Source organism: Microcaecilia unicolor, chromosome 3, assembly GCF_901765095.1.
Source record: "Microcaecilia unicolor chromosome 3, aMicUni1.1, whole genome shotgun sequence".
Classification (NCBI taxonomy): domain Eukaryota; kingdom Metazoa; phylum Chordata; class Amphibia; order Gymnophiona; family Siphonopidae; genus Microcaecilia; species Microcaecilia unicolor.
Window position 1 is genome coordinate 487893438 of NC_044033.1, and position 24316 is coordinate 487917753.

General features: G+C 44.6%; 1 protein-coding gene across 1 annotated transcript in view; it reads left to right on the forward strand.

Annotated features, from left to right (window-relative positions):
• Positions 1–24316, forward strand: part of BCKDHB (branched chain keto acid dehydrogenase E1 subunit beta) — a 551902-nt gene that overhangs the window by 28407 nt on the left and 499179 nt on the right. The window contains exon 3 of the mRNA XM_030199070.1: positions 5592–5660. Coding sequence (XP_030054930.1) covers positions 5592–5660 — 69 coding nt within the window. The remainder of the gene's footprint in view (positions 1–5591; positions 5661–24316) is intronic.

A 24316-nucleotide genomic window follows, 5' to 3' on the forward strand; every position in this document is an offset into this window, starting at 1 on the left:
ATCTGCCATTTGGATGCTCAGTCTTCCAATTTCCTAAGGTCTTCCTGCAATATTTCACACTCTGCATGTGTTGTAACAACCTTGAATAGTTTTGTGTCATCTGTAGATTTAATCACTTCACTCATTGTTCCGATTTCCTGATCATTTATAAAGGCGTTAATAGCACCGGTCCCATTACTGATCCCTACGGCAGTCTACTGTTCACCCTCCTCCATTGTGAGAAATGACCACTTAACCCTACCCTCTGTTTTCTGTCCAATAACCAATTCCAAATCCACACCAGAACCTTGCCTCCTATCCCATGACTCTTTAATTTTCTCAGAAAGGGTGGTGGATGCGTGGAATGGCCTCCCAATGGAGGTCGTGGAGATGGGGATTGTGTCATCTAGCAGCCCAATTGATTCTTTTGCCAGTTTCTTGCTTTTAATATACCTAAAATTTTTTTATTGTGTGTTTTTTTGCCTCCAACGTAATCTTTTTTTCAAAGTTCCTCTTTGCCTTCCTTATCAGCGCTTTGCATTTGACTTGCCATTCCTTATGCTGTTTCTTATTATTTTCAGTCGGATCCGTCTTTCTGAAGGATTTTCTTTTAGCTCTAATAGCTTCCTTCATCTCACTTTTTAAGCATGATGGCTGTTGTTTGGCCTTCCTTCCTCCTTTTTTAATACATGGAATATAACTGGCCTGGGCTTCCAGGATGGTATTTTTGAACAGCATCCATGCCTGATGTAAATTTTTGATCTTTGCAGCTGCTCCTCTAGGGTTTTGTTTTTCCACCGTTCTTCTCATTTTTGCAAGTTAAATGCTGACCTACTATATTTCCTGTGTGTACTTACTCCAGAGCTGATATCAAATCTGATCATATTATGATCACTGTTATCAAGCAGCCCCAACACCATTACTTCCTGCACCAGATTATGTGCTTCTCTAAGAACTAGGTCTAGAATTTCTCCTCCTCTTATTGGCTCTTGTACCAGCTGCACCATAAAGCAGTCCTTAATTTTGTCAAGGAATTTTACCATCCTAGCATGCCCTGATGTCACATTTACCTAGTTAATATCGAGGTAATTGAAATCACCCATTATTATTGTGTTCCCCAGTTTGATAGCCTCCCTAATTTCTGATAACATTTCTATATCCATCTGTTCATCCTGGCCAGGTGGATGGTAGTACACTCCTATCACTATCCTTTTCCCCTTAACACATGGAATTTGAATCCATAGGGGTTCCAAGATATTTTTTGTGCCCTGCAGAATTTTCAGTCTATTTGATTCAAGACCCTCCTTAACATACAATGCAATCCCTCCACCAGTCCGATCCGCCCTATCACTACGATATAATTTGTACCCTGGTATGACAGGTCTCAGAGATGCTTATTATTTTTCATTTAGTGCAATGTAATATAACTCTCCCATCTTATTTCTTAGGCTTCTGGCATTCGCATATTGACATTTCAAACTGTGTTTGTTGTTCCTATTTACATTTTGCTCAGCAGTTGACAGTGATCATTTGCATTCTTTTCCTTGCTTTTTATTTAAAGACACCTAGTCTACTATGGTCTCTATTGTAACCTTGCTGTTGGGATACCCTATCTTCCCTGTTTTGGTGATATCTTTGAAAGATAGCTTGTTGTGAACCATGCGCTTTTGAACGACTGTCAGCCTCCCCCAGTTTCTAGTTTAAAGCTGTTCTATCTTTTTTTTAAATGCTGATGGGAGTAGCCTGGTCTCACTCTGGTTAAGGTGGTGCCTATCATTCTGGAATAGGCTTCCCTTCTCCAGAATGTTGCCCAGTTCCTTATAAATCTAAAACCCTTTCCCTGCACCATTGTCTCATCCACGCATTGAGACGCCACATGTACTAAGATAGCCAGCTCCTCCCCAAGCACTATCTAAAATCCTATCTAGGTGACCAGGCAAGTGACCAGTCGATCCTCATGCCCACTAGCCACCCAGCTATCTACATGCCTAATAATTGAATCACCAACTACAACAGCTATCCTAACCCTTCCCTCCTGGGCAGAATCTCCTGGAGGCACATCTTCGGTGCGAGAGGCTATTGCATCCCCTGATGGGCTGGTCCTGGCTGCAGGATTACTTCCAGCTTCCCCACGGTGATGCTCTCCTGTTAGAAGACCTCCCTCCTCTAAGGCAGCACAGGGGCTGCCAGACTAGAGGTGGGACTTCTCTGCAACTTCCCTGTATGCTTAATCTATGTGCCTCTCTGTCTCCCTCAGCACCTCCAAGTCTTCTACTGTAACCTCAAGAGAACGGACTCGTTCTTTAAGAGCTAGAAGCTGTTTGCATCGGGAACACACCTATACCCTCTCACCAACTGGGAAATAATCATACATGTGCTGACATTGTAAGTAGTATATTATAAATTAAAAAGGGGATTTTCAAACCATCTCAACTCAAATTCTAAATAACAAAAAAGATTTGAAATTGTAGTTTTGTGATTGTCTCACCTTGTAATTCCTAAGATTACACAACCGGAATCCTTTCCAATAAATCAACAAGGAACCTCAAACCTCCTGATAGGGAACATACTACATCCACTATTTTCTCAAGGAGTAGGATACTATCACTGGTTCCAGTGAGGAGAATGAGAGAGAAAAAAACAAACAAACGCAAAAACTCATGAATTCATGAGAAAAACGGATGGTATAAAAACTCCCCCTCTCCTTCACTACTTATAAAAATTAACAAGATGAAACGCCTCCCCTCAAAACCACCAATCTGGTAAAAAACCGGTACTTACAAAAACCCCAACCCCGCACATCAATTTAAAGCCTGTACCCCCAGTGTATAAAACTAACAAAACTAACCACCCCATTTCTCAAAATACAAAATGCAAGGAGACAGTTCCCAATCAATATCTCTCACAACATCATATTCACTTATCTTCTTGTGATAACTCCAGGCTGAGTTAGTATTGTAAATCCAGGCTGATGACAGTGCAATTGGGGAAATCACTGCGCTGTTTAATCTGAAATGTTGACACCATCCCGTGACACCCTTCAACAAGTGCGCCTTGTTTCGCCGAAATACAAGCTGCGTCATCTTGCTAGTGCATGGTTCAAGGATTCGTGGACTGTTTGCTGAATTAGAGAGGTCCGTTGAAGGACCCATCGTAGTGCCCTTCCTGAAGCAGGGATATCAGATGAATATAAAGAGCCTTAAGATTATGATGTATAATATTTATTTATTAGGATTTATTTACCACCTTTTTGAAAGAATTCACTCAAGGCGGTGTACAGTAACAATAGATTAAACATGAGCAATAGGCAAGTATAGCAGTAAAAATATTAAAATAACAATACAAAGTATGGCATACTACTTACAATGTCAACACAATACATAATAGAACATTATAATTGATAGTTAAGGGTATAAGCAAAGATGGAACATATAGATAGGTAAGAGATTAAGAGTTATAAAGAAACATGACTTAAAGAAAGTTTCATGTGAGGTCAGAGAGATGGTCAAATATCTCAGCTAGGGTAGGAGTGGATTTATTTAGTGTTTGCTTCTCAGAAAGTAATTAAATGTAATTAAAACTGTAATGAAAACTCTCCTCTTGTTCTCCTAACTAGAATAATTGACTATAAATGAAGAGTTGAGCTAGGGGTGGGTGGGAGCTGGGGAGGGGGGTGGGAACAAGGACTGAATTAGTCTCTGCTGTGCCTTCCAGAGTCTATCTGTTAATGCCGTGTTCAGAAAATTCAATTTTTAAAACTATAGGGAAAAGAGTATGGAGACTAGGTAATAAAGTTTGCTTTTTGTTTTTAATTCTGTGTTTATCAATAACCTAGAATTTCTATTATACAGAGAATATCCAGTTTCTGTGATATAATGATGTCTTTGATTGATGGGTGTTTAGAATGTAGGGAGCTAGTATTAACGAGACCTAACTTAAGATGGGTAGTGAGCTGGTTAATGGTAAAAGAAGAAGAGGTACTGTTAAATATGGGAATAGAGCATAGACATCTTACCTCATAGCATGGAGTAAACTCAGGCTGAGTCTGAGGCTGTTGGCCCCAGAGAGCAGGAATGGGACATGTGAGGTACATGTCAGAGAAGAGGGGACTAAAGGAGAGGAAAAATAATGCAAAACCTGAGATATGGTAGGAGAGGCATAATGGCAAGGCAGGTGTGCATGAAGGAGCACACCCAAGAAACACTCTCAATCATTTTGGTTGTCCTTCTCTGCATCTTCTCCAGTTCCACTATATCTTTTTTGAAATGTGGCAACTAGAATTGCTCTCAATACTCAAGGTCTCACCATGGAGTAATATAGAAGCATTATTATATTCTTTGATTTATTCTCTATTCCTTTCCTAATAATCTGTAACATTTTGTTTGCTTTTTCAGCCGCAACTGCACACTGAGCAGAAGATTTTAACATAGTATTTACGATGACCCGTAAATCCTTTTCCTCGTTAGTGACTCCTAATATGGAACCTAGCATCATGTACCTATAATTTGGGTATTCTTACTACTTACTACTACTACTACTTAACATTTCTAGAGCGCTACTAGGGTTACGCAGTGCTGTACAGTTTAACAAAAAAGGACAGTCCCTTCTCGAAGGAGCTTACAATCTAAAGGACGAAATGTCAAGTTGGGGCAGTCAAGATTTCCTGAATAGAGGTGTATTGGTTAGGTGCCGAAGGCGACACTGAAGAGGTGGGCTTTGAGCAAGGATTTGAAGATGGGCAGGGAGGGGGCCTGGCGTATGGGCTCAGGGAGTTTATTCCAAGCATGGGGTGAGGCGAGGCAGAAAGGGCGGAGCCTGAAGTTGGCGGTGGTGAAGGGTACTGAGAGGAGGGATTTGTCTTGAGAGCGGAGGTTACGGGTAGGAACGTAAGGGGAGATGAGGGTAGAGAGGTAAGGAGGGGCTGCAGATTGAGTGCATTTGTAGGTTAGTAGGAGAAGCTTGAACTGTATGCGGTACCTGATCGGAAGCCAGTGAAGTGACTTGAGGAGAGGGGTGATATGAGTATATCGGTCCAGGCGGAAGATAAGACGTGCAGCCGAGTTCTGAACGGACTGAAGGGGGGATAGATGGCTAAGTGGGAGGCCAGTGAGGAGTAGGTTGCAGTAGTCAGGGCGAGAGAGTATTCTTCCCAATGTGCATCACTTTGCACTTGTCCACATTACATTTCATTATGATCAGTACAGTGACCTCTCATCTTTGAACTTGAACTATTTAATGCCTGCTTATCATTCACTTATCAGTTTTCATTGTAAATGTGTTGCTTTCACTTCAGTCCTTTTGCCATTGTCTCTGTCATTGTTTATTATACTGCATCGGGTTTCTCTGCAGTGCTTTGTTATGAGAGCGTATAATTAAATAATAAAATGATTTGTTTTCCCATTTACACTCGGTGAGAAGGCATTCAGCTTAAAATGCTAATAACAAAGTGGAAATTTGTAAACCCTTATTACAAGATGGCTTTCAGTAAAGACTGCCTGCCTGTGCATATTGGTTAACATTGCAAACTGAAAATGTAATTTTGCAAGTGACAACTGCATTTCTGATGAACTTCTGCAAGAAAAATAATCAGCAGTTCTGTTTGTGTTTTACAGTTATATATGGAGAGGATGTTGCCTTCGGTGGAGTCTTCCGCTGTACTGTTGGTCTGAGAGATAAATATGGTGAGTTAAATGATCTTGAAAAATAAAACAGACAGCTTTCTACCAAATGTCTGTTGTGCAGTCGGAGACATGATTATACGTTGGCTGTGCTCTGTTTTCATTTTGGGATTGCAGATAACCACAATCTCCTGTGCTTCTTGGGGGTAAAGAGGAACAGAGCCAAAAGAACATCAGTTATCTTTATTATGTTACAGAAAAACATATATCCAAAGCTTGGTAGCCAGAGCAACTGGAAACGTCTGTCCCACATTCAAACTCTTTGAAAAAGTGAAGTGACGCTTCCAAGGAGCTTGAGCATTTTTTGTTTTTATAACTCTGGCCACCCAGCTTTGATTTTACTAGAAACTGAAAAAGAGTGGTGTGTTAGGCATGTTTTACATAGGGCAATACCAGCTGTTGTTGAAAGTCAGTCCATCTGTCTCTCTGTTTTCCCATCTGTGCACAAAGCTTTGCGTGCAGAAATCTGCAGGCATCACTGAAGTGGTGCTGGTAGGTAAGTTCCAGACTGCAGTAGTAAGAGAAGGAACCCCACTGACTGAATATTCACATCGCCCTGCGGAATGAGAGCTGAGCGTTGTGGCAGGCAGGGAGCCCGGGCCTGCCTGCTGAACAAATGAGAAGACCTGGGGGAGCTGACTGCCATGGTAGGTGGGGAGTCTGGACCTACCTGTTGAACAAGTGAGAGGACCTGTAGGGATGCTGAGTATTGAGGCAGGTGGGGAGCCTGGGTTTGCCTGCTGAACAAATGTGAAGGGGAGCTGAGTGGCGCAGCAGGTGTGTGTCCTAGCATGCCTGCTAAACTTGAGAGGCTATGGCAGATCTGAGTGTCATAGCAGGCAGGGAGCCTGGGCTTGTCTGCTGGACAAGTAGGTGTTTGTTTTATTTAGTACTAGTAAAAAAAAGGGCTGTTTCTGACAGAAATGAAACGGGCGCTAGCAAGGTTTTCCTTGGAGTGTGTATGTTTGAGAGAGAGAGAGAGAGAGAGAGAGTGTGTGTGTGAGAGATGGAGTGTGTGTGTCAGAGAGAGAAAGAGAGTGTGTGTGTGTTTGTGTGAGAGAGAGTGTGTGAGAGAGAGAGTGTCTGTGTGTGTGAGACTGTGTGTTTGTGTGGCAGAGAGGTAGAGTGTGATAGAGAGTGTGTCAGAGAGAGTGTATGTGAGAGACAGTGAATGTGTGCCCCCCTCTCGCAGGGCCCCCCTTCCCACCTCCACCTCTCTGGTCTCAGGACCCCTTCCCCACCTCCCTCTCCCCTGCCCTGCCCGGTAAGTCCTGCCAACCGCCCGCACTCTGGGGCTCAACCCCAGAGGAACGGTGGTTAAGTGCAGGTGAAGTTTGGGCTATTTCCGGTCCAGTTGGTGCCTACCTGCGCTGCCTCGGTGGCAGCCTTTGCCAGAGAGTTCCGACCCGGGGTGCTGGGAGGTTTGTTCTGTCTGTCCTGTGTTCGGGTGATTCTCCTGCCGCTGCCACTCCTCGGCGGTGGCCCAAGGGCTCACTAAACCTAGAAGTACTGTTAGAAGCGTGACACCAGTTTTTGTCCTTCGTGTTTAAGGAACCGAAGTTCTGGAGAAAACCAAGGTGAGCGCTTGTGAGTGGGGCATAAGACCTTTTTTAATGGTGCTGTTTTCTCTAAGGTCTTGGCTAAGTGTGTATTCCAGATGTCAACTTGTTCTGACACTGTTGTTGTCTTTTCATCCACATGTGGATAGTCCAAGGCCTCTAGGAAATTCGCAGCGCTCAGCTTTTTTTGTTTGTTTCTGATCGCCTTCCAAACTCTGGGAGGTGTCATTTGTTTTAGGTGGTCACTTATGGAGAATTTAATTAGAAAATGGTCTGACCATGATAGGGGTGTTATTTCAATACTGATATCCCAGGATATCCACCCCTTTGAAGAATACCAAGTCTAGTATGTGACCCTTTTCGTGGGTTGGAGAATTGATCACCTGTGTAAATCCTAGTGCTGTCATCGTGTCCAAGAAGGCAGCTGTGGTGGTATCTGGGGTTTTGATCTGTAGATTGAAGTCTCCCATGATCACCACCTAGGGTAATTCAGGGTCACTTGGGTAATCAGGTCTAGGAGTTCTTGCACAGATAATGTGTTGTTACGAGGTGCTCTGTAAACCATGAGTAGCCAGATTGGTTTCTCCTCTTTAAGTTGTATTAAAAGAGTTTCAGATTCATGTAGCTGGGGGATGGATATTCTTCGCAGTTTGATTGTATCCTGAACCAAGACTGCTACCTCTCCACCTCGTCTTCCTGGTCTTGGTTGATGTTGGATGTTGAAACCTTTTGGGCACAGTTCAGCCAGTGGTAAACCCCCACTTTCATCTAGCCAGGTTTCACTTATTCCTAGGATGTCAAGATGCTGTTCATTTATGGCATCATAGATCACCGAGGATTTCTTTGCAGCTGATCTGGCATTCACCAGCCCTATAGTTCCCAAGGGTGGTCTGGGGGTAATTTTGGTGTGGCAATGAGGTGATCTTTTAAGTACTGTTATGTAGGTGTTTGACCTCTTGCACTTTTGCCTTCTCTTTGGTTTATGGGGGTTATGGTTTCCTCTCCCACACACCACTGGGATACTTGATTGATGTGATCTTGGGAATCAGGATGGAGTAGCCTCCAGGAATCTACCAAGTCCAACGCCTGACAGAAAGAAGATAATGCCCTCCCCCTCTCCCTCAGGGGAATATGTGGAGCAGCAGACATCCATAAAGGGATCAAGAACTATGTTAAAAGTTCCCAGTAATAAGCAAGGACTGTTCCACATAGGGGGAACAGAGATGGATCAAATGCTGGAAAACTGTGCATTATAAGTGTTAGGGCCATAAAATACCAAAAGGAAATGCTCTCACCCCTGTAAATTGCAAGTGATGGCCTCTATTATCACAAACCAACACCAAAGCTGTATATAATAGGGATTTCCTGAACAATATTGCCACTCCACCTCATCCCCTGGAGAACGAGTAAAATACCTCTCCACTAAATAACACTGAAACTTGAGGTGCTTGGAGTTGGTGAGCTTCGTCTCCTGCAAGCAGGCTACATCTGTCCTGAGGCAATTCAAGATGGTAAGAATCTTAGATCACTTAACTGGTGATATGATACCACTCACATTTCAGGAAATAAATTTCATGGTAGATGTCATGAGGTACCTGAGGTAGGCAGGGCACTGAAAACGCTGCCACAACATGAGGACCAAGTCCTGGGTGCCTAGCCTCCCTCGGGACTAAAAATTATCTCAACATGTTTTAACACAGTACTCAATACACTGAGATGTTTCAAAGCAGAACAGCTAATACCCATCTTTCTATCAAATAATGGAGCTCTGTTTCTTTTCTTCGCATCTCACAACTTCCTTCCTTCTTTTTCCCTCTAATTTTTAGTATTGCTAGCCGCATAGATATCCCTTTTTGACGTATGGTATAACAAGCCTTTAATAAACCTGAAACCTTAATAAACCAGAAGGAGCATCCATAGTAACATAGTAGATGACGGCAGAAAAAGAACTGCACGGTCCATCCAGTCTGCCCAAGAAGATAAATTCATATGTGCTACTTTTTTTATTTGTACTGTCCTCTTCAGTGCACAGACCGTATAAGTGTGGCCAGCCCTATCCCCGCCTCCCAACCACCAACCCCGCCTCCCAACCACCAGCTCTGGCACAGACCGTATAAGTCTGCCCAGCACTATCCCTGCCACCCACCACCGGCTCTGGCACAGACCGTATAAGTCTGCCCAGCAGTATCCCCGCCTCCCAACCACCAACCCCGCCTCCCAACCACCAGCTCTGGCACAGACCGTATAAGTCTGCCCAGCACTATCCCTGCCACCCACCACCGGCTCTGGCACAGACCGTATAAGTTTGCCCAGCACTATCCCCGCCGCCCAACCACCAGCCCCGGCACAGACCGTATAAGTCTGCCCAGCACTAGTCCCGCCTCCCAACCACCAGCCCCAGCACAGACCGTATATGTCTGGCCATAGAAAAATCCAGGATGTTCTGTCCCACTCCCCATACCCCCTCATCCCTTCATTACCCTCCCCACCCTCTCCCCAAAACCACAAAATATTCCCATACAACCCCGGCAAATCTACATCCCAATTCAGCATGCCATTCAGCCTGCAAAGAGGTGGGAAAATGTGGGATATAAATGCAGAAAAATAAAAATAAATTCCTCCAGATGCTTGCACTAAGATCCCCCCCCCCCGGAAATCAATCAAATTCAGACTAGATATCCCTAAATCGTGACCTCATGAGCTATTTGTACCATGTACAACAATCTCTCACAGCATGACACTCGTGCCCAGATAACACACTCACTTAATCTATATCATCCTGCATTCATACCATTCAAACCAACAAGCATCAATCAACACTATGCATGCAAATCCTTTTCTCCCCAACAACAGCTCACATTAAAAACAAACACCCCCCCCCCCAGACTATTAAAATAATGCAATCCAGGAGCTCCAGAACCATATAAGAGGTGTGCCATATGCAAACCATGTGAGAAAAACTGGTCAGTTGTCCACTGTTCTGGCCAAGCCTTGAAAGGAGGCCTGAATCACATCTTAAGGCCAAGCAGGAGAAGCCACAAGGCCATAAGGTATCTTCTGGTACACTTGTAAATAATCCCAAGCCAGTGCTCCAACCGCACTGCAGATCAGTCAGGGCCCAAAACTAGTCCAGCCATTCAAATGGCGGTTCTGACTCAAAGGACAGGTGGTAGATGTTCTACAAAATTTCATGCTTCCTCTGCAGTAGTAAAATACAGCACTTTCCCATCGTGTCTGACGCTAAGGTTAGCTGGATAGAGCAAAATGAAAGGCTTTTATTTATTTATTGTATTTGTACCCCACATTTTCCCACCTATTTGCAGGCTCAATGTGGCTTTACATAGTACCGTCAAAGGCGTTTGCCCAGTCAGTGGATAACAAATACAAATTTGTATAGTGATCGTATGAGGTATAAGTGGAGGGTCGAAATGGTTGAAGATTGCGTGTTGTCCTGTGCGATCATAGTCATGTTGTGTTGGTAGGTGAAGAGGGTTACGTGGGGTCGTTGGGGTAGGCCTTTTCGAAGAGGTTGGTTTTTAGTGATTTCCTGAAGTTTAAGTGGTCGTGGATTGTTTTCACAGCATTTGGGAGCCCATTCCATAGTTGTGCGCTTATGTAAGAGAAGCCAGCTGCATAAGTTGTTTTGTATTTCAGTCCTTTGCAATTTGGGTAGTGTAGGTTTAGGTAGGATCTTGATGATCTGACTTTGTTTCTTATTGGTAAGTCTATGAGGTCTGTCATGTATTCTGGGACTACGCCGTATATGATTTTGTGGACTAAGGTGCAGATTTTGAAGATGATCCGTTCTTTGATTGGGAGCCAGTGCAACTTTTCTTGGAGGGGTTTGATACTTTCGAAGCGTGTTTTGCTGAATATCAGCCTGGCTGCTGTATTTTGGGCGGTTGATTTGATATTTTGTTGATTTATGTAGCTCATCACAGAGAAGACACTATTTTTCTCCTATCTTGTGCCACCTGCACTGAGTAGTCATTGAACAAAAGCAGCTTATGGCTGTTATATTCCACTGCACCATGCCGACAGAAGGCTTGCATGATGCGACCCTTGTCCGCCCAGTTCAGATATTTTGTAGTTACTGGTCTTGGCAGCAGAATTCTACCATGGACTTGGCCCTATCATATATAGTGGAAGACCATGGATTCATCACAGTCAGCTTCTCTGGGAGACAATTTTCAAAGAAGGCACATAGTTCAGCATTTCCTACCTCTTCCGGAAGTCCCACCAGTCGTACATTGTTCCACCTGCTTCTATTTTCATGATCTTCTACGTACTCCAGGAATTGAACATTCTCTGCCCTAAGCTGCAGTATCTGTTCTTCCTTGTGGGAAGAGGCAAACCTGGCTGTGATCTGTTGTTCTGTCTCATGACCAAGTGGTGAGCATGTGAGTCAAGACACTTGCAGATTTCCTCAATAGCAGTATGTAATTTATTTAATTTGCCTTCCAACGTGGCTGACACCTGCTTGGAGATCTCAAGGGCAAAATCTCCAGTTAGAGGTATCATGGGCCCTTCTGTGGAAGATGCCATCTTGGGTGAGTTCGACCTATCGTTCTCTTACTGTGGTTTGGGAGTTTTGAACAACATTACTCAAACCGCACAGCGTACCAGAGATACTGCAGAGGGAATTATAGAGAAATCAAGTCCAGAATTAAAACAATAAAAGCAGCCTGGGGGGGGGGGGGGGGGAGGGCAAGATTACAAAGCTGAAATTAGAGGGGGGTCAACAGGAGCTCAGTCACACACATCTATTCAGCTCCCCAGTGTTCCGGAAGTCCCTTATATTCTAGTGTATACGGTAAAAGTCCCTGTCTTCAATCTAGCCATGATTCCTGCTACTTTGCCATTAGTATTTTATAAAGACACATAGGTGCCTGTGGGCCTTTATAAAATAGGCCGGAGATAGGTGCCTACTTGGCCTTTACACATGAGCAACCTGCTATAAAATTCCTCTATTACTGATTAGAGCAGTGGGCTGAGAACCAGGGAAACCAGGGTTCAAATGCAACTTGAGTGGACTAGTGGTTAGAGCACTGGCCTTGCAATCCAGTGGTGGCCAGTTCAAATCCCACTGCTGCTCCTTGTGATTTTGGGCAAGTCACTTAACCCTCCATTGCCTCAGGTACAAAGTTAGATTGTGAGCCCTCCTGGGACAGAGAAATACCCAGTGTACCTGAATGTAACTCACCTTGAGCTACTACTGAAAAAGGTGTGAGCAAAATCTAAATAAATAAATAAACTTTTCCCACTTATGCCTCAAGAAACTAGGATTTGTAAACCTCTGAAGCAGGGACCTACTCACTGTACCTGAATTTGTAACTTGCCTTTAGCTTGGACTTGAAAACATGAGTAATTTAAAACTATGTGCGTGTTTGCCTTCCCTGACCTCCCAGCCATACACTTGACATAACTGTGGGCTCCTAGATTTGGCAAGGGCCCCTTTTAATTACGCGCTATAGCACTTAAGCGCACCCTTGTAGAATAGCGCTTAGGGTGCTTTCACACATAAGTACTATTTTGCTTTGCATTTACAAGTGCAAAGAGTGCGTAACTGCAGGTGTTTAGTTATAGAATTGCCATTATAGGGTGGAAGGTAATTACAGACCCTGTTTCCATAGATAAAACAGCATTTTATCATCAGACAAAGCTTTCATTATTGGCCTCACCTATGTTTTGCTTTGTGTGATTACTGGTATATCCTCTCCCTGGAAGCTGTGAATTCTTTCTGTATAAGCTCCCCCCCCCCCAAAAAAAAAAAACCAGACAGGGCTGGGAATCATACCTAAATTTTCTGCATGACAGAACACTGCAGCGACAATCCTTGGCCAGAGGCCACAGACCACAGCTCCTTCTAGAATCCAGTCTGCATGCACCCTGAACTGGCCCATCTGACTACTTAATTACACTGCAGCCACAGTACTTGGCAAGAGGCCACAGACCACAGCTCCTTCCAGAATCCGGTCTGCGTGCAGCCTGAACTGATCCATCTTACTACTTACTAATGTGGTCTTTGCCTGGTACAGTTTCACTCTCTTAATGAATCTTTAGGTCTAGTGCACTCTTAGGTTTCTGTTAAGATGTGTTATCCTCTCTCTAGTTTGAGCATCACCTGCTGAAGGTTTTTTTTTGTGGAAATAAAATGTAATATTTTATGTGGCTATTTGTCTCTGGTACTGCAGTGGCAGCTTCTCATTTACTTCCTCTGATTGAACATTTGTACATGACCAAGTCTCTTTCCCTGGAGCCATACAGTTGGTGTTATATTTATTTATACCTTACATTTATATTTATTTATTTTTTGTTACATTTTTCCCACTCATGGCAGGCTCAATGCGGCAGGCAATGGAGGGTTAAGTGACTTGCCCAGAGTCACAAGGAGCTGCCTGTGCCGGGAATCGAACTCAGTTCCTCAGTTCCCCAGGACCAAAGTCCACCACCCTAACCACTAGGCCACTCCTCCACTCCACCTAGCCCATTAAAGGTTCCAAGCGAGTGAGGGGATGGTACTTGACATACTGCCTTTCTGTGGTTACGATCAAAGCAGTTTATGTAGTATATGCAGGTACTTATTTTGTACCTGGGGCAATGGAGGGTTAAGTGACTTGCCCAGAGTCACAAAGAGCTGCAGTGGGAATCGGACTCAGTTCTCCAGGATCAAAGCCAGCTGCACTAACCACTAGGCTCCTCCTCCACATTACATTCAACAAATGATACCTTATCATTTTAAAGAAAATTTACTGCGTGGGGGGAATTGTCTTTCTCCACTCTTGAACACATAAACTATAAAAGGGTGCCCCTTGGGGAGCTGTTCTATAAAGGGAAATAGGTGTCTGCTTTTCTTTGTAGACCTCTAATGTAACTAGGTATATGTGTTTAGGTGTGAGCACTAAACAGTAGCCATAGAGCTCGTGTAAATGCTCAGACTTAGGTCCAGTAGATGAGCTCTGTCAAGACTCCATCCATTCGAAAGCCCATTTGCAAAGGACATGCTTACGAAGATTTATGCAACCAGGGCCGGTCTTAGGCTGAGGTGACCGAGGCGGCCGCATAGGGCCCCGTGCGGCGCGCCTCAGTCAGCCTCCTCCCGGCATTCACACGACCCAGTTTCGCCGCTCGTCCCAACTCCCCGCCCTCTTCTCGCCCCCAAGATCCCTTTCCTTTTTTTTCTTTTAAATTTATCTCCAGTCCGGCAGTGCAGCGATAGCATCAGTGAAAGCGCTCCCAGTAAAAGCGCTTCTCTTCGCTCAGTGTCCCGCCTTCTTCTGACGTCGTGACGTCAGAAGAAGGCGGGTCACTGAGCGAAGAGGAGCGCTTTCACTGACGCTGCTCTGCCAGACTTTGGAGGTAAATTTAAAAGAAAACCGAGGTTTAACGGTTGGTCGTACCCCCGGCCTGCCCGGAGTCTACCCTGCCTGATATTCCACCTCTGCTCCGGCCTCTGAAGCCACGACGGCGAGAGACAGGCGAGATTCGAGTGGCGACTGGAGCAGAGCATAGGCTATCTGGCCTCCATCTCGATCCCCCACCCGGAGCCGCAGCGACAGCCGGCGGCGATCGACTCCCGCACCAGAGCGGAGGTGATCTGATCTCCCGCCTCGGCCCTGCTCATCTGCCAATCACCCGAACCGTTTGCGACGACTATAACAGAGACAGTCTGCCCTTCCGCCTCGGAACCCGCTCACCCGTCTAGCATTGGAAGAGAGGACGACCAGACCTCACCTCAGTCGGGAACACACAAGACCGCACGCGGCCCAACCCAGAAACAAAGACGATGCCGAGGAAACGAGAAAGAGCCACCCTAAAGACAGTCGCAACGGGACTCAAACCTCGGCAGCACAGGGGATGATCACCCCATGCCTTTTAACTCCTACCTCCAAATCAACGCTCAGAACTAATGGAAATACAACTAAATAACATGCCTGCCAGCATCTGCGGAACCCATTCATCCTGCACCCCTCGGATGTGACATTGCACTCCCCAGACATAACAGCAAGCTGCCTCAACCCGCAGGAACACTACCCGCCTGCACTACAATAACTCTCCAGATACCTAACCCAAACCAGCGATGCAGCACTCTGAACCATGGAGCCGCTACACCCTGGAGCAACTCCTTTAAACATCTAACTGTGTGAGTAAACTATACGTGCCAACCCTCACAGACCCCTAGGTTATATATATTATATTAAAAGAAAAAAAAAAAGGAAAGGGATCTTGGGGGCGAGAAGAGGGCGGGCAGTTGGGGCAGGGGAGAGAGGGACATGGATGGGATGGCAGGACTCAGGGAAAGAGGGAAATTGCTGGATGTTTGACTCAGGGAAAGAGGGGAATTGCTGGATATGGGTGAATGGAGGGGGGTAGGGGAGAGAGGAGCATGGATGAACATGGAAGAGAGGGCAGAGCTCAAGGAGAGAGGGGAATTGCTGGATATGGGTGAATGGAGGGGGCAGGGGAGAAAGGAACATGGATGGGAGGGCAGGGCTCAGGGAGAGAGGGACTTGCTGGATAGGAATGAATGGAGGGGGCAGGGGAGAGAGGGACATGGATGGGAGGGCAGGGCTCAGGGAGAGTGGGGAATTGCTGGATAGGGATGAATGGAGGGGGCAGGGGAGAGAGGGACATGGATGGGAGGGCAGGGCCCAGGGAGAGGGGAATTGCTGGACATGGAGGGCAGGGGAGAGAGGAGAAATGTTGGGCAGGAATGGAGGGAAGGAAAAAGACAAAGGAAGGAGATGCACATGGATGGAGGGGCAGGGATAGAGGAGAAATGCTGGACATGGATGTAGGGGAGGAAAGTAGATGCACATGGAAGGAGGGAAGTGAGAAATGCTGGATATGCATGGAGGGGAAATTGCTGAATTTAAGGGCTGGATTGGAACACTTTGAAGGCAGGTGCTGAAACTGGAGAAAGGATAGGAACAGGGCTACAGATGGTAGACAGGACACATAAGGACACAGGAGGATGGTGGACATGGTGAGAGAAAAAATATCAAATGGAAAGAAGACACTGCATAAAACAGAAGACACTGGGACCAAAGCGAATAGAAAAACCAAATGATCAGACAACAAAGGTAGAAAAAAGTATTTTATTCAGAATTTATTAATTGGAATATGTCAGCTTTTGGAAATGTGCATCTGTGATATTTTGCATGTAAGTTTCAATATTTCTAGTATTGCTGCATGCTGAGTCTGACTTCTTGAGGTAACTTTCCAGTTCAGTGTTTTGCCTTCATATCTGTTGTCTTGTGTTTTTCATGTGTGATCAAGGTGCAGTATCCTGCTAGCGTGTAGCATTTGCAGCCCTTTTTGTTTTGTTTTTTTCACGAGGTAGTGTATTGGTGTTTTAGAGCCTGGTGTAATTACAGTTCTGCCTTTCCACGCATAAGGTTGTGCTCGTCCTGTCCTTGGAATTAGTGCTGTTATGGTTTGGTAAGGTTATGAGTGTGTTTTTGCACAAGTTTGTGTATAGTGTTTTGCAGTAGAGAGATTGTGTGTCCGCACCTCTGCCCCCCCCCCCCCCGGGGTTATGAGAATTGGAACTACTAATTGTAGTGGACTTGAACTGAATAATTTCTGGGGAGGGGGGGGTTTCATGATAGCATTGTGCTTATTATTTCAATCAGTTTTTCTGTTCAAGTTTAGCTTCATTTGTCTTTATTTGAAATTTCATAAATAAAAAATTTTCTAAAAATTGAATAATATCAGTGGGGCTGGGGCGGGGCTAGGATGGGGCCCCACCAAATTGGTCTGCACAGGGCCCCGCACTTGCTAAGACCGGCCCTGTATATAACCTGTAACTGTCTCTGATTAACTCAACGTAAGCCACATTGAGTAAGCCACAATGTAAGAACTGAGTCCATGACTCGGACATGTGTGGGATATAAATCTAATAAATAGTAATAATAGTAGTGTGTATGTGTGTATGTTTTCGCATACCTGTGTAAATTACTAGAGTACTGGCACTTACGAATGGACTTGTGATCTAACTTTAGGCAGCTCCTTATAGAGTTACTTTTAGTGAAAGTAATTTTATAACAGGTCATCACGTAGGCACCTAATTTAAGGCCTTTAAAATAATAAAAATACATGGATACCTATGTGTCTTTATAAAACAGCCTCACTAAAGCAACCAAAATTGTGGCTAATATGGCCATGTACATTGCTGGTGTAAATATTCTATATAATAATTTGCACCTCCGTCTGGATGCCTGGGTTCGTAACACACTTCCCACTGGTCTGCCCTGGCGATGACATCAGAGGGCGGATCAGTGAGAGGGAAGGGAAGCCAGCACCAGCCAGCCAGCCACAGAACGTTGGAAGTGAGTAGAGAATCGCCCCCCTCCTTCCCCCCATCCTCCCTCCGAGTTCCAGGCCCCTTCTCCTCCTCCCCACTCTCCTCAGAGTTCCAGCCCCCTCCCCTCCGAGTTCCAGGCCCCCCTCCCTCTCCTCCCCTCCCCTCCTCCCTCTCCTCCCCTCCCTTCCGAGTTACAGGACCCCCTTCCCTTCGAGTTGCAGGGTGCCCCTCCCCTTCGAGTTGCAGCCCCCCCCCTCTCTCCCTCCCCCCCCTCTGAGTGCAAGCACGACCTGTCCTCCAGCAGCCCCTCGCCTTCCTGCGTGCCGGCTGTAATTTAAAAATTCTTATCTCGGGGTCCGGCGTCAGCAGTGAAGGCGAGTGGCGCTTCAGACTGCCTTCCCATCTGTCTCAGCTCTGCCTCTGGTCCTGCCCTTCGGAAACAGGAAATAATTTAATCTTAAAGCAGTGTCAGGGTCCCCTGCCTCTGCTGGCTAAAGAGGAGGCACAGACCTGTGGTGTGTGTGAATGGAAGTGCTGGAGAGGAGGAGAGTAGTGCAAGGAAAAGAAAGAGAAGAAGGGGTGAGAGAAGAGAGGAAGGGACGAGAAAGAGGGTAAAGAGGGTAAAGACGTACAAATCTCTTGCCTCCACTCTCATGCCCCCCCCCACTCTTACATTCTCCCCCCACCACACTTACATTCTCCCAACCCACACTCAGAATCCCTGCATTCACTCACACTGTCCACACAATTACGCACTTACATGCAGCCCACCCACCGGTTCACTCAGTGAAAAACTCTTTTGAGAAGTGCTTAGAGCATACATTTTACAACTTGTATTATTTTAATATTGATAGTAATTGTTTGAGAATTTGTCATTTTGCTACTATGCTTTGTAGTCACTGGATGGCAGTGCATCACCAACAATATCTCTTTCTGAATATATAAGATTTGAGACACCTGCTGGTAGAACTTTAATTACCATTTGCACTGAGATAGTTTTTGGCTGTTCAACCAGGAATTTTTTTTTTTTATCGGAATGGACAAATATACTGTGAATAGCAGCAGAACTGAGTTCAAATGCTACTATAGGAATAAATAGCATGGTGCAGTAATGAAAACAAAACCCAGCACTCCTGTGAAAGAAGGCAAATTATAACTTTAAAATGTCATTTTCAATTCAGAGATTTTAAAGGGGCGGTGCCAAACTTGAAGATTATGCTTTTTCGTGGGCCTTTGCTCCCCTGGGCTTCCATCTAAGTTAGAACTGGGCTCTATTAAGTTATAGCACCATGAATCTTTATTTGCAACTACTCTGGGCTTTTTCCCTCATGAATTTATGTCCTCTTTCTTCAAATTCTGCTCATCTAAGTCCTCGGCCTAGGGCCATAAAATGTTCGTTCCTTCAAAACATGGGTAACAAGGACCTTAAATTGGACTACCTGGTGCCACTGTTGAATGATACCAGTGATGTCCCTCAGAGCAGTGAATGCTGCTTCTGCAGTGTCCCCAGACCTCCTGAGAATCAGAAGTCTGGTCTGGGAATTAAACCCAAGTCTCCAGCATGGCTCTAGAGTGAATTTGTCCGAACCTATCTTGAATCCTGCCATGTAGGTTACCTTGACCACGCCCTCCCGTAACTGATTCCATAGCTTAACTGTGCACTGCTTAAAATATATTTTGTGCAATTTGTTTTCAATCTGCTGGTTGTAAGTTTTATGAAGTGTTCTCTTGTTTTAGTGTTTGAAAGGATAGACAACTGTTCCCCATTTAACTGGTCTGCCTCACTCATGAATTTATAAACTTCTGTCATATTCATCTGTCTTCCTAGTCCGAGAAGATTCTTCTGCAATTCCTCACAGTTTTTTTGCTGTTTTAATGACTTTGAATAATTTTGAGTCATCTGCATCTGATTTATCATAAATCTTTCCAAATCATTTATAAATATGCTGAACAGCACAGATCCTTCAGATCCTTGGAACACTCTACCGTTGGCCTTTTTCCATTTTGGAAAACTGACCATTTAATCCCCCTTTCTGTTTTTTGGCTTTTAGCCAGTTGAGTCCACCATGATGTATACTTTGGAAAAAAATGTGGGAGAGAGTAGATATGAAAGACATTTAAATAGCTACATGACATAAATGCACAGGAGATGAGTCTCTTTCAACTGAAAGGAAGCTTGGGAATGAGGGATCATGGAATGGTGAAAGGGGGATTGACTCAGTAATCTAAGGAAATACTTCTTTACAGAAAAGGTGGTGAATATGTAGAACGGCCTTCTAGTGGAGGTGGTGGAAACGAATATTATATCTGAATTCAAGAAAGCTTGGGGCAAGTACATAAGATAATGGAGGAGTAGGCCTAATAGTTAGTGCAGTACAGTGGCGTACCAAGGGGGGGGGTGATGGGGGTGGTCCGCCCCGGGTGCACGCCGCTGGGGGGGCTGCCACACGCCTGTCTGCTCCGCTCGTTCCGTGCTCCCTCTGCCCCGGAACAGGTTACTTCCAGTTCCGGGGCAGAGGGAGCATGGAACGAGCGAAGCTGACAGGCGTGCGGCACCCCCCACCAGCAGGTAAAAATGCACCCGGGGGGGAGGTGGCCTTTCGCCGGGGGTGGGGGGGTCGCGCTGCACCCGGGGGGGGGGGGGGGGTCGCATCGGCGATCCGCCTCGGGTGTCAGCCACCCTAGGAACGCCAGTGGTGCAGTAGCTTGTGATTCCATGTCTTGATCAAGTTCTGTGATTTTAATTGATACTAGTAAGGGCGATTGAACAGTATTCTGGGTAGTACATACTAATAATTACAGGGTTATGTTGGATCGCCCTCCACTTGCATCTGCTCAGCTTCCCTGCTTCACCAGAGGTTAGTGCCTTACACTTAGAGCTAGATTCAGTAAATAGTGCCTAAAAAATCAACGCTGGAAAAAACCTGCTTAAGAGTTATTCTATATGCCGCACCTAAAAGTTTGGTGCAGTTTATAGTTTATTAAATACTTACTATACCGCTTTAACTGGCCAAGCAGGGCAAAGCGGTGTACACGGTATAAGAAAAGGAAAAGGAACGCCATTATTTAATAGTAATGGAAAATGTAACTGGGCGGGGGGGAGGGAGGGAGGAAGGAAACAATATCGTAGTGTCAAAAGGCTAGAGACAAAAAGAAGAGGGGTAGTCTGCAAACCTTTATTATCTGGGACTCCGAACACCTGTTTGAAACACCAAGTCTTCAGGTCGGATTTGAACTGTTTAAAAGAGGAGTTACCATGAAAGGGTAGGGGAATGCTGTTCCAAATGAACGGAGAGAGGAAGAAAAAAGCAGAATGTCTTGTTGATTCTAAAAATGTGGATTTGGGACTGGGGAGAACCAGCCAATGATCATCAATAGAGTGGAGAACTCTGGCTGGAGAATAAGAAATTGTTAGGAAAGAAAGATAATCAGGTGAACCTATATGGAAAGCTTTGAATGTTAGTATAGCGACCTTGTAAACGATTCATTGATGGACTGGTAACCAGTGAAATTACCTTACTAATGGAGAGGTGTGATCATAGTGGTGAGAGTGACAAAATAGACGAATGGCAGTGTTTTGAACACTTTGCAACTTTTTTAGTGCTTAAGCGTTATGGAGGCAGATGCACTAAAGCTTAATGAGCCTTTAATGACCCTCCAACGAGGAAATTTTGATCCGTTGCATGCATCAAAGGGCTTTTACCGAGGAAGCTAGCAGCTAACGAAAACGGAATGGAGATGAGCAATTAGTGTAAAAACCCCATTGAAACGAGATGCACTAACCTTTTCCGATTGCCTTTACGCAGGAAAAAGGCAGGAAATCTAACGAGAGGTCTGGACCTCTTGTTAGGACAGCTCTGTGCCAGGAAAAATCGTAAAGTGAAAAAATAAACAAACTTTGAGCCAATCCCAGCGCATTAGCAGAGCTAAAAGCACTGTGATTGGTCCAAAGGACGTAGCATTACATATGTCCAAAAGAGCTGTGTTTAAGCTTAAAGAAAACGTGTCAGAAAACACATCAAATAAAAAAAATAAAAAAAGGATCGGGAGGGGGCAAGGGCGCTCATCAGGAGTGTCCTGTATGGACGGCCATGCCCCCCCCCCCCCCGCTGCTCCCCACTGTCCGCCACTTCCCCCCCCCCCCACATGAGAAAGCGAAATTCTAGCAGCCCCGGTCCCCCTCCCTTCCTGTTCTTCTGCTTTGCAAAAGCTAACTCCGCCTCCCGTCATTCTTCCGCCCCGTGCCCCCCCCCCCCGCTGCTCCCCACTGTCCCCCCCCGACATGAGGGGGATCCCAATTCTGTTCCAGTGATGTCATAGTGTTTACAAAGTTTCCAGTGGATGTGACATGCTTCTTTATGTGTTTCTGAATAGACAGTTTCTCCAAGGCACCAGGAGAATGTTGTTTCCAGCCTTTCTTTGCATAATCTGCAATCGTCTGTTTTACCAGTTTTTTTTTAGTGCTTGCTGTGAATCATTTACTTATTTATTATTTAAAAATTTATAATCCACACAATCTACTATTCTTGTCCATAATCTGCTGTTCTTGGCTGCTGCTGTCAATCTCTCATCCCATAGGTTTAAGTACATTAGTGGAGCAGTAGCCTAATGGTTCTTGCCGTGGTCCGAGAATCTGGGGAACCAGATTCGATTCCCACTGCATCTCCTTGTGACCCTGGGCAAGTCACTTAGTCTTCCATTGCCCCAGATGCAAAACTTACATTGTGAGTCCACTAGGGAAAGAGAAAGTACCTGCATATATGTAAACTGTGTTGGTTGTAGCACAGAAAGGCAGTATATGAAATCCATGACCCTTTACCCTCATCGTTCTTTAACCAGTTACATGTCTGGTTTGCTTTCACTTCCTGGAATAATACTTGTATTTCCTACTGCATTTGTCACATGTTTTTCCTTGCTAATTCTTTAAGAAAGCCACAGCATGGTGGCTGAAACGTCAGTTTCACTTACTTGGATGTGGCAAGACCCAGACAACCGCAATAATCATAATTCTTTAAGGAGTTTTTTCCCCTCTTGTTTTGTAAATTCTGTTGCTTCGTTCCCTGCTTATACTGGTAGATTCTCACAGATTCCTTCTAGCTGTTGAAATGCTTGTCCAAGTTTAAGGATGGAGAATGATTCTGGGTGTTTACCTTCATACTTCAACACTTTTATTGTGTTGAACACAGTCCAGAATGTTGGGCTGTGAAGAGACAGATGCAAACAATCCACAGGTATGGAACAAACAAAGGAATTCCATTGGGGAAGCACGCAACAGAAAGCAAGAGTAGGAGATGGATCCAGGCACTCCAAACACAGACCAAGGAACATTGGGTATTTCTGAAGAGACAGACCAGTATGACATTCAGACTATCTACTGTGGGCTTTGTCTGCAAATTCCCTATAACTATTCAAGCTAAATAGATGTGAGAGTTCAAGAGCATGTCACCCACACTGCAAACTTGCTGAATAGATTTTATTTATTTATTTTTATTTATTAGTAGCATTTGTATCTCACATTTTCCCACCAATTTGCAGGCTCAATGTGGCTTACATTTGCCGTAATGGCGGTTGCCATTTCCGGTTAGCAGAATTACAAATGGTGTTAAATTAAGGTGCATATATATATATATATATATATATATATATATATATATATATATATATATATATATATATATATATATATATATATATACCATGTGCATACATACATAGTAAAGAAGGATACATTAAGGTGTTGCATGAAGGTTGCATTGGTTGTAACATACATTTGGTCATCGACTGTAGAGAGACCCTGTTCGACATAGGTTTAAGGTGGTAGTGCTTGATCATTACTAGCAAGAAGGCTAATCAGTTCTTGTGATGAGATTTTGGTTTAGCACAGATCGTGTATAGCGTTATTATTCAGAGTTTAAGATGGATGTTTATGGTATGCCTTCTTGAAGAGATCTGTTTTCAGTAGCCTTTGGAAGATGGTTAGGTCTTGTGTTGTTTTTATGGTCTTCGGTAGTGCGTTCCATAGTTGCATGCAGATGTATGAGAAACTGGTCGCGTATGTGGATTTATATTTTAGCCCTTTACAGGTAGGATAGTGGAGATTGAGGAATATGCGTGATGATCTTTTTGCGTTCCTAATAGGTAAGTCTATAAGGTCTGACTACTACTACTACTACTATTTAGCATTTCTATAGCACTACAAAGTGTACGCAGCGCTGCACAAACATAGAAGAAAGACAGTTCCTGCTCAAAGAGCTTACTGAAGTACTAAAGTACTAAGTCACAAACGACGTATGGGGACTGCCACGACGTACGGGGACTGCTACTTGTGTGATGGTTTCTTGTTTTTTTTTTTTTAAGTGGTGGTTTTACTTTGTCTTCCCCATCCATCTTTAAACCCCAGTTAAAGCCAGGTATTCATTTACCAACCAACTGTGTGGATGGTTGGCTGAGTTGGCCAGAGGGTAACTACCTGACAGAAATCCCAGGGCAGGATTCAAATTTAGGTCATGAGCACAGTGAGCAAACAACCTATCAGTTGCATCACAAAGCCTCCTTATTTACCTACGTCTATCCAAGTACAACAAATGCTTAATAACACACGCTAATACATAACATCCAAACAGCTTCCAGTTGGTGTCAGCAAAATGTCCCAAAGATAGTGTCAGTAAGTTATTGGTGACAGCAAGATGTCCAAAAGAGACATTTTAACAGTAAGTAGTAATTCCCCCTATTATTTGCCCTTACCAGAACTGGGGCTGTTTTCCCTAAAGATGAAAAAATGTGTGAACACTTCA